Source organism: Mus caroli, chromosome 12 (assembly GCF_900094665.2).
Source record: "Mus caroli chromosome 12, CAROLI_EIJ_v1.1, whole genome shotgun sequence".
Taxonomy (NCBI): domain Eukaryota; kingdom Metazoa; phylum Chordata; class Mammalia; order Rodentia; family Muridae; genus Mus; species Mus caroli.
The window spans coordinates 95,335,284-95,345,818 of NC_034581.1; the positions used below are offsets into that span (position 1 = coordinate 95,335,284).

At 42.6% G+C, this 10,535-nt stretch overlaps 1 protein-coding gene across 1 annotated transcript in view; it reads right to left on the bottom strand.

The window, feature by feature from the left end:
- The window catches only part of Rps6ka5 (ribosomal protein S6 kinase A5), a 178,699-nt gene extending 171,489 nt beyond the window's left edge, over positions 1–7,210 (bottom strand). Inside the window, exon 1 of the mRNA XM_021178733.1 lies at positions 6,871–7,210. Coding sequence (XP_021034392.1) covers positions 6,871–6,970 — 100 coding nt within the window. The 5' untranslated portion in view covers positions 6,971–7,210. The remainder of the gene's footprint in view (positions 1–6,870) is intronic.
- Positions 7,211–10,535: the final 3,325 nt, after the last annotated feature.

Sequence of the window (10,535 nt, forward strand, 5' to 3'; positions counted from 1 at the left end):
TGAGTTCGAGGCCAGCCTGGTCTACAGAGTGAGTTCCAGGACAGCCAGGGCTACACAGAGAAACCCTGTCTCGAAAAACCAAAAAAAAAAAAGAATATCAGTAATCAAACTCTACAGGGAAACTCTATAGTTGGTAGAGAAAAAAAAAGTCAAGATGTTTTGAGAAGCATCACAGAGTAAGAAAGCAGATACTTCTAGTGTAAAATAAACACAAAAGTCATCAGCAAACTAACAGTCAATTGACTCCAGCAGCATGTAAGAAGAATCATGGTTAAGTGAGGTTTATCCTAGAGTGTGAGGCCATCCTAACATACAATAATCAATCAATGCAATAAACCTCATCAATAAAACAAAACTACAGCCTCATCATCTCATGATGAAGAAAGAGCATCTCAGGAAGCCCAGCACCCTTTTACCACTTACAAATTCCCCAACTAGGAACAGAAGTGAGCTTTCTCAATTTCTACAAGGCATCCACGGGCAGCCTACCCTATATTTAGTGATGGATGATTAAAGCTTTCTTGCTAGATACTGCACTAGACAAGGATGTCTGAATAGTGTAGTTAGTTAACACTGCTAGCCAGGGCAATTAAACAAGAAAACGGCACAAAAACATTCATGTTAGGATGCAGTAAGATAAACTGACTCTCTCTCTCTTTCTCTCTCTTTCTCTCTCTCTCTCACTTACACACACATACCATATATATAAGTATATATGTATATAAAGACAATCACTATGTAGTCTAGGGAATCAAAATACTGAGATGTGCACTAAAATACTATTAGAACTAATAAACTAGCTTAACAAGTTTGAAAGACAAAATAGATCTCTAGACACAACATTCCAAAGTTAAAAGAAAATAGTTTCATTATATTATTGTACATCAAAAATGAAATACTTAGGAATAACTTAAACAAAAGGATGGACTTATACTCTAGGACTAACAAAGCACTGTCAAACAAATGAAAGAAGAGCTACACAAGTGGAAAGTCATCCCATATTCATGGGTCAGACTTAACACTGCAAAGAGAGCAACACTCTCAAACTAATCTAGTAACTCAACACAGACTATATCAGAGCATTGCCCAGATAGCTTCTCTGAAGAAACGGACACGCTAATACCAAATTCTTATGGAAAAATGAACAACGGACCAAAAATAACCAAGACAATCCTGGAAAAAATAAAGTTGAAAGATTTATACTTTCCAACTTCAAAGCTAAGCTTATAACTTCCAGTTTTACGGTACTAGCTAAAGAAAGACATACAGACCAATGCAATGGAACTGAGAATCTAAAATGAATCTATGCATCTATGGTTAATTGATTTTTTTTTCCAAAGATGGTGCCAAAACAAATAGGAAAAGGGTAGACTGTTCAAAACTAGCACAAGAACAACCGAGTATCTACATATAAAATGTGAATCTGGGTCACTATCTCATACACTACATAACAATTCAAAGTCATCAAAATCCTAGTTGTAACAGCTAAAAAGCACAATACGCTTAGAAGAAAATGAAGGCACGTCTAAGGCAGAACAAGAAACAATGGGAGGAAAAAACTAGGTTTTTAATCTAAATTAAAGCCTCTTGTACTTCCCAGAATACCAGCCGCCCCCCAAAATGAAAAGCCTATCCAATTTATGAAAAATTAATATTTGCAATCTTGTATCTGATAAGAGATGTGTATCTAAAATAAAGAATTTTCAATAATAAAAAAGACATTAGGATCTCTGTAAGTTCCAAGCTAGAACTCCTGATTACACAGGAGTTCCAGGCCAGCCAGGTTTACACTGTGAGGCTCTGTATCCAAACAGGGGTTTGGGGTGGGAGAAGGAAAGAAAGAAACCAACTGCAAAATAGGCCAAGGATAGAAGTAAGTACTTCTTCGAAGATGCACAAGTGGACTAGGTGCATACACAACATCATTAGAGAAATACAGTCAAAGCCATAATAAAAGATACTGCGTCACTTATTCTAGTATGGCTAAAAGCATAAAGACAGATTATAACAAACACTGCCTAGGCTGTGGTGAAAATCTCTCATACACAACTGTTGGAAAAAGTTCACAGTTTGAAAAACTTTGGCCCCATAAAAATCCAAAAAAATTTATTGTTGGTAAACTGCCACAAAAAATGAAAACAGATCTGTGGGAAAGTTTGTCTACAAACGTGCATAGCACAAAAGGAAGAAATAACCCAAATGTCAATCAACTTATGGATAAGCAAAATATGATCTATCTAATACACAGAAATACAATTTGTTAGCAAAAAAATTAAGTGCTGATACATGCTACAATGTAGCTGGATCTTAGTAACATGTTAACTGAAAAAAATTAGACAATTATAAAAGTGTACAATTGTATTATAATAAAATAATGGGCAAATATATAGACAGAAAATAGATTAGTGGCTGGCTAGCAACTAGATAGTGGGAATGCAGGATAGCTAATGTAAATGGGTATAAAGTTTCTTTATAGGTTGAAAAAATATTTTAAAGTCAGATTACAGCAATGGTTTTGTCTCTGTAACTATGCTACAATTTGTTGTATACTTAAAGAGGATTGTATCATATGTAAATTGTATGTAAATACCTTAGACAAAGCTATTTAACAAAAGCAACATGTAGCTTCCACCTTGCTCTCTTGGATCACTTGTTTGGGAAGAAGCCCAATCCTGTGTCCTTCCAACACTCAAGTACCTTTACGGAAAGATCCACAGAGAAAGGAACTGATATAGCCTGCCAAGTAAATGAGGGAGCAAGCAGCCCCAGGTAAGTTCAGCTGTGGCTCTGGCTAACACCTTAATTATTAGGGGAGCTTTAAATTTATTTTTAAAATGTCATTTCATAATTTTACATAATTACATAAACTCACATATGTATGCTGTGTTTGCATCTTTTCCCTCTCCACCTTCCCCATACCTCTTCCTTGCTCCCTCTCAAATTTGAGACCCCTTTTTCTCTAACAACTATTGCTGCATATATACAAATAAAGCTATAAATGCAACGTGCTGAGTCCATTTAGTGTTGTTCATATGTAAATGATTTTAGGGCTAGCCACTTGTATTGGATAAGGAGGCTCATCCCTGGGGAATACTGATTCTCCCTCCCTGGACAATCATCAATTTCCTAGTTCTCCATCTAGGGGCAGGGCCTAGTGTGAATTCCCGCTCTTGAGGGTCTGAGTCAGAACCACCAACTAAACAGCTCACACAACCCTAACAAACAGAAGTCACGTTCTAAAAGCCATTAGAGTTTCCATTGTTACAATACAACAACCTTCTGCAACCCTCTCCTTAATGTTAGGCAGACTCCCAAAGATGGAATCAAATGAATTATCCCCCAGCAACCCTTCATCTTCTAAAGGGTTTAGATTATGTTTACCCATGGTTTTGCTGTAGTTGTTGGCATGTTAGTAGGAAACAATTCTATCACCTAATGTTAACTGAATGAGCCAAAAGCAGATACCTGATCAAAACTAAGCCAATAAAGTCAATAAATTCTCTCAGAATTGAACTGGAACTGACAAAAGGATGGTGTCTATAGAACTTTAATCCTGTCCATTTTCTACCTCCTGGGAGGAACCTGGACAGCAATGAAAAGACTTGGCATATGGATTAGAAGAGATTTAAGACACAGGAGCGGCAATACAAGTGTCTGCTGCTAGTGATTCCTCAGACCTGCCTTCCCAGTGGAGAGGCCACGCTATTAACCACAGCATGTAAAACAGCACTCGGTACATAAGAGGTGACAAAATATTTGTTGAATAAACGAGTGGGTAAAATAATTTCCATTTTTCCACTAGTGTTCAACAAAGTTACATTTGACTATTTAAAGGCTAATGGCTTTAATCTTTCTTTTGTTGCATTTATACATTTTATTTCTATTATTATACTTAAGAAATAATATATCCTGATTATTAGTTTATATGGTCTCTTCCTTTACAGTTGGACACAGAATATTTTCTTTGGTATCTTCAATACCAGAAAACAGAAAATACTCAAGAATTTATGTTTAATTGATTTGCTTAATCTTGAATTCTGTACTCTTCAGCTTTTATAGTCGCTGCCATCAATTTATCAAGACCTGACATCTGCAAACCTTGCCCTTATTTTTCATCCAAAACTGAATTCACTCAACAAATATCTGAACATCTACCACACGCCACAGGCTACAAATAGACAAAAAGTAAAGTCTCTGCCAGCAAGGGCCTTACTACCTCACACAGACAAACTGTGTGTTTGGGGACATGTATGAGTGTATGAGCACACACATGCCACCACATCCATCCTCACCTTCCATTTTGTTTAAGACGGGGCCTCTTTTGTTCTTCAGCACTGTGTGTACCAAGCTAGCTGGCCTACAAGCTTCCAGAGACTCTTCTGTCTTTTCCAGCTCTCACGGTGCCATACAAGCACTGGGATGACAGATACACACTACTAAACCCAGCTTCTGTGTAGGCCCAAAGGATTCAAACTCAGGTCTTCACACTACATGGCAAGTACTCTATCCCAAAGAGCCATCTTTTCAACCCCAGGCAAATGAAATTATTGTACTACTTGTGTGTTGTGATGGGCAAGATAAATACAAGCTATTCAATAGCAACACAGATTACAAGGAGTTTACACTCTGCTTGAGAAGGCAAAGACACATATGATAATGCTAACCACCCAATGACTTAGCTCGTTTCCCAGCTACACTAGATTAATTCGTATGTTTTACAATAAGATCTGATTATGGAATCATTTTTTAAATTTTCATTCAACAAATATTTCCTACTATGTGCCAAGTAGCCTGATTAACATTTTTCCAGTAGTGTCTCATTCAATGTCCACATTTTACAGATAAAAGGAGTAAGCCTGAAAGAATGCAGTGATTTCCCAAGTCTATACAGCCAGCTAAGTGGCAGAGCTAGTATTCATCATCACGTCTTCCAACTCCATGTCCGGGTATGCCATACTATTCAGTCTCCATAATGGAGCCATTTCCACGCCCTTATACTGGGTTTCTAATTCCATTATCATTTGTCCTATGGCATACAATATAGCCACCAGCTACCACACTGCTCTAGCTCCTATCAGAGCACCATGTGTTAAGAGGAGCCCAGCTGGCTGGTGACGGAGGGAGGAGTTACTCTTTCAAGTTATATTTTAACAGTGTTTTTGACCATTACATCTGATCAGTTGTCCACGTGCTTAGCAGTACATTTAAATGGCCGTTCCTGTCCTTCGACATTACTAGTGAGTTCAGTGCAGTCTTGTCATCCATCAGAAGAATTTCTAAATGCAAACTTGATGATTCACTCGCAGTTAGTTGACAAAGGGAAATAAAACAGCGCTCATTGTTTTCTACAGAGTTAGCATTGTTTGCAAAATCCAGAAACTGAGCAGTTGGCTGACTACTAACAAGTAGGTTGCCCCTTGGTCTTTGAGCAAAAGACTGCTTGCTGCAGCATGATCAATGGCTGAGCATAGAAGACTTCAAGCAGCATTTGTTGTACTGTATGATTCCACACACTTACAGCAAGGAATCATTATGTAAGATGGGGGTGGGGGGACCAAAATCCTCACTCTAGAAAATGTGACACTGCACCTGGTGTAAACTGGGCATTAACACTACATACATGTATACTGAGAAAAGTGACTTAAAATCCTGTTGAAAATATCAGTTGTTGATAACATTTGGAGTGAAGATCTCAACCAAGGGAATCTACACTGGTTATGTGAGGAATTCAAAAATACTATGGAATAACTGGGTCAGGATACATTATAGAGTCAGAACCATCAAAACTGCAGTGCTTAAACCGATAAATGAGAAGGCATGAATTTACATCTTATACTAAGTCATAGGACTGGCACCAAAGATACTAATGGGCAATCAAGAATTGTGGGTTGTAGTTAACTTTATCAATCTGTTCCAAACAGCAGCAAGATGGACCCGGTTTCTACCTGAAACCTGCCATTTGCCATTTGTGTCTATTTAATATAATGTGCCAAAGACTTAAGTGTCAAAAATCTTAAAACCACTGACACTAATAACTATCGAGCCACTCTAACACATTCTCCATGCAGAAATGATAGTGTAAGGGGAGACCTGACTCCATGGGGCTGGGGAAGACCCAGACTTTACCAATTGGTCCAGATAAGAATTTTCCAAAACAAACCTCGGAATTACACAATGAAAAAGCAAAAGTAAAAAGCTTAGCACACAGAGCTTTACTGATCTCCAGCACAGGGGATGCAAGCACTGAAGTTGCCTAGTGAAGCCTTTCACCCAAAACTTTACATGTATAGAGGCTGCTTGCCAAAAGACGCTGGCAAATTTCACGATAACTCTGAGAGAAAGGACTTAATTCCAGAGGACCACGAAGCCTTTTTCCTTCACCAGAGACTAACCGAGAACCAATACCCCTCTCGCAGGATCGCTGTCCCTTAGGGATGGTACAGACATACATACACACACACACACACACACACTCCCCTCACACCTGAACCATCCCAGACAGACGTGCAGGGTAAAGTGAGTTCAAGCTTCAAGCTCCATCACACACAGCTCCACACAGCTCACCTCTTGAGGGAAAGAGTGCCTTTCCCTCAAGACAGCGTGTAGTGACAGATATGTCACCTATGCAGGAAAGGGGGCATGAAGGCATCTTCCCAGGCTGGGTCCGAAACTGGGGGCTCAGCAGGAGCAAACTTTCTTCTCCTTGCCCAGAGCCTCCCAGGACCCCCGGACTATTCCCCGCCCGCGAAGCCCCGCCCCGGGCCCGTCCCCCCCCCAGCCCGCGCCCCTTTTGGCCTGTGCGCGCACCCATGCCGGCTCTCAGGCGCGCCTCCGCGGCTGGCCCGGCCAGCAGAGGGCGGGGTCGCTCACCGGTCCGCAGCTCGTGCTTGACAGTAAGGAGCTGCTCGCCGCCGTCGCCGCTGTCCCCGCTGGTGCCCGCGCCGCCGCTGCCGCCGCCCTCCCCCTCCATCTTCACCCTCTCTCCGATCGCGCGGGTCGCTCTTAGGGGAACCTGATGGGACAGCAGACGCCCCGTCTCTCCACAGCTCCAGGAGCCGAGCTGCCGCAGCGCCACAACTCCGACACTGAGGCGAGTCTCTTTCCCGCTCTGGCCGTGCAGCTCCTCAGCCTCCTCCCCTCAGCGGGCACCGCTAGTACGGCACAACCCCGCGCCCTGCGCCTCCACCTCCTCCGCCAGGCCGCTCCGCCCACAGCCAGCCCAGGAGACAACCCGGAGCTACCAGCGCTATTGGGCGCAGCGCGCGCGCGTCTGCCAGCGCCCGTTCCCATTGGGCGGCTGGATCTGACGTTTCAGGAGCCGCCCCGCCCCGCTGCTCGAATTGTTGTTGCTTGGCGGGGAGGCAGGAGAGGGAGGAGCGCGAACGCTCCGATTGGCAAGACCTACGATTCGGCCCCACCTACTCGCTTTGGTGCGCACGCGCAGGCAAGGCCTTCCCTCTCCTGACCTCCCCAGAATGGTCACACCCCTTATTCCCAGCTTCGATCTGTTAGTAAACAGTATCTAGTAGTCAGGAGGCGCTCCGGACCTCTGATTGGATACTGCGGAAAGAGGCGGGGAAAGACGATTGGACCGCTTGGTCCGCCAATCACAGTGGACAAAGGAGGGTCCTGGAGGGAAGCACTTGTCACCCACGTGTTTGCGCTCGCGCGCGTCTGAGGGTCCTAGGGAACGGTCCACAAATGTGTGACTGTCTGGAAGATGGCATGTCTTCGAATGATACTATTCTCTGTAGCACTAAATAAATTAAATGAATTTTGTGTTTAAATGCAGGTAGGAGCCGGCAAGATGGTTTCGTGGGTAAAAGTGCTTGCGGCCAGTCGTGGACAACCACAGTGCAATTCCCATATAATGAAAAAGAACTAACAAGTTGACCTCCGACCTCCACCCAAGCTTTAATTAGGGGCATGTATCACTCACACAAGGCAAAACTAAATTACGTTTAAAAATTAAGTACAGGTAGTTCCTACACACAAAAAGTCAAGGTTCTGGCTCCCGATGAGAAATCTGGAATAATAACTTGTGGGGGTGGGGAGTGTAGCTCAGCCTAGCCTTGACCCCCTGGTATGTCTAGCACCACCTCCCAGTGCTGGAATTCGCAGTATGTGCCACCATGCTGTGCTTATGACATGCTGGGGATTGAACTCTCCAGCTTTATGAATGCTAGGCAAGCAGTCTACCAGTTAAACTACATCCTCATCCCAATTTTTCATGTTTAAGAAACTCAAAGAGTGTGGTGAATCATAAAATAAGATTCAATTTCTGCTCCTGAACAGCTATTAATGGAACTTGAGAGATGGGCAACTTGTATACAGGCACAGGAAACTATAAAGAATTTAAACAAAACTGTGAACCAGTATTAAGCGTTAGAGAATTGCACAGATGGCAACGATTATTCTCAAGGCTTTTAGGGCAAGGAGAAAATCTGGATAGCCAATTTAAAGGGCAAGTAAGACAAAACTGGAGACATTTCACACGGAGGTAAGCTGTGAGCCTAGGTCTAGAGGAGATCAAATGCTGGTAGCCTAATGGGCAGGCTAAATGAAGTGTAAGGGAAACAGCAGTATAGGAAAGATGAGTGTATATTTTCCTTCTTGGGGGAAAAAAAAAAAAAACCCACCTGACAGAAGCAATCTAAAGAAAGAACAGGAGTTGCCAGGTGTGGTGGCATTGACCTTTAATCCCAGCACTCAGGAGGGAGAGGCAGGCAGATCTCTGTGAATTCAAAGCCAGCCTTGTCTACATAGCGAGTTCTAGGATAGTCAGGGCTACACAGAGAAACCTTTTCTTGAAAACACTCAAAAGAGAAAAAAGAAAGACCTGGGCAGGGTTGGGGAGTGACTTACATTTTAAGGATAGAGTGTATCATGGAGATGGGAAGATGGAGGAACAGGAGACCACTTGGTCAAGTTGTGTCTGTGGTCAGAAGCAGACAGAGCTAAACTGTGGTACTCAGCAGTCTTTCTATTAAATCCAGGACACCCAGCACAGCTAGGGTGGATCTTCCCTGTTAAGCCTCTCCCTGGGGATGCCATTAAAGAGACACCCACAGGTGTGTCTCCCAGGTGGTTCCAAATCCAGTCAAACTGAGAATGAAGATGAACCGTGTCCTTAAGACAATGAGGAATCTTAAATGTTATACTGAAGCACAGAAGTAATTTAGTAATGAAGTCCCCTACACTAGTTAGAACAGCAAAGTCACTCTCTGATAACTTGTTGAATCCCATGAGGCTGACGGGAAGAGAGGACTACTGGGAAAGAAAGTATTGCAAGTGTAGCACTGACAGCAGAAGTAGGTGATAACGAGAAAAGAAAAGACGAGCATAAGCAATGCAAAAATGATCTTCTAAATATCACATGGATTAGATGAAGGATGGGCAAACTATCTTCCTGTTAGAGGACAGATAGCAAATCCAAGGCTGTGTGAGCCGTAGGCTCTCATTTATAACTACTCAATTTTTCTGGAAAGTGGTCAATAGAAAACAGAAAGACAATAACAAATGGCTGTGTTCCCCTAAGATGTCTTAATGGATATTGGAATTTGAATTTCACATGCCATAATATATTATTGTTTTAATATCTTTTCAAACATTGAAATATGCAAAACCCATCCTTAGTTCATGGGCCTTTAAAAAGTAGATACTGGTCTATATTTGGTAGTCTCCATAGTTGTCAGATTTTTGTACCAAAGTACCGTGAAAGAGAGATTGGAGGGGCTGGAGAGATGGTTCAGCTGTTAAGAGCACTGATTGCTCTTCCGAAGGTCCTGAGTTCAAATCCCAGTAACCACATGGTGTCTCACAAACATCCTTAATGAGATCTGATGTCCTATTCTGTAGCAAGCCGACCCTCGGCTTACAAGGACTGGGTACACTGGGGAGGCAGGCTGGAGCTGAAAGAGAGAAACTAGACAGAGAAATAATGGAGCCAAGCCAATTCCCTGTTCAAGGCTCAATGTTTATTAGCAGTCTGCACTATAAAGGGGGGAAGCCCATCCCCTGCCATGCCAGGCTTCTTGCTGTTTTGTTGCCAAGTTGTTAGCACTAGTCTGCCAGAGCCATTAGCAGTAAGTCTCCAATTTCACAGGTAGTCAGCTATCTCAAGAACATCTCAGGAAGACAGGTTCAGCCTCTCAGCAGGTAGTAGAATCTCAGGGCAATTGTCACTTCAAAAGAAGCCAGCCAAGTCAGAAAGCTGCACCGCAGGTGGCCCCACCTCAGTGGTGACAAGGTCTGTACTGCTTCAGGCTGGGGGAGGCTACACTATTCTGAGGTATCTGAAGACAGCTACAATGTACTTACATATAAAAAAGAAAGAAAGATTATGGGATGGATCCCCGGATTATGGCAGTCTCTAGATGGTCCATCCTTTCGTCACAGCTCCAAACTTTGTCGCTGTAACTCCTTCCATGGGTGTTTTGTTCCCAATTCTAAGAAGGGGCAAAGTGTCCATGCTTTGGTCTTTGTTCTTCTTGAGTTTCATGCGTTTAGCAAATTGTATCTTATATCTTGGGTAT